This window comes from Palaemon carinicauda, chromosome 31, assembly GCF_036898095.1.
Source record: "Palaemon carinicauda isolate YSFRI2023 chromosome 31, ASM3689809v2, whole genome shotgun sequence".
Taxonomy (NCBI): Eukaryota; Metazoa; Arthropoda; class Malacostraca; order Decapoda; family Palaemonidae; genus Palaemon; species Palaemon carinicauda.
This window is the reverse complement of record NC_090755.1, coordinates 46,443,698-46,444,230: the sequence shown is the minus strand read 5'-3', so window position 1 is coordinate 46,444,230 and position 533 is coordinate 46,443,698. Positions and strand designations below refer to the sequence as shown.

Here is a 533-nt window from a genome sequence, read left to right as displayed (position 1 = left end):
GTTTTGGAGCTCGGAAATTTACGTAATTTGCCGGTGTTAGTAATATATATATATATATATATATATATATATATATATATATATATATATATATATATATATATATATATATATATATATATATATATATATATATATTTAGGGTGTAGGGGGCTCTGAATAGTGGTGGTACCTTTGATGTTTACCAGGTGCACCGGCCAGGGCAAAGAATTCCTAGATGAATGACAACGGCCACATATTCGAGGTCAAGGCGAGCCCCCGGGTACTGGAGGAAGTCGGCTGTGACCCGGCCTGGAGAGGGATGGGGGCCGCCAGGGTTCATCAGCCCAAGACACACTGCATGATGGACACAACAAACAAGGATACCATACCGGCTTGGTCGTCGCCGGGGTCAACAAGGACCGCGCCATCCGTTGCACACCAGGGCGGACGTGACAAGTGTACTACTGGTGCAACATCCCCTCCGAAGATCCGAGGAAGAGATAACGTTGCAATAGCAACATGGAACGTGAGAACCCTTGCCCAGACACGGA

The 533-nt window shown here is 45.2% G+C and overlaps 1 protein-coding gene across 1 annotated transcript in view; it reads left to right on the top strand.

The window, feature by feature from the left end:
- Positions 1 to 217: 217 nt before the first annotated feature.
- Positions 218 to 533, top strand: part of LOC137624718 (craniofacial development protein 2-like) — a 1,560-nt gene continuing 1,244 nt past the window's right edge. The window contains exon 1 of the mRNA XM_068355671.1: positions 218 to 533. This exon is cut by the window's right edge and continues 1,244 nt beyond it. Coding sequence (XP_068211772.1) covers positions 218 to 533 — 316 coding nt within the window.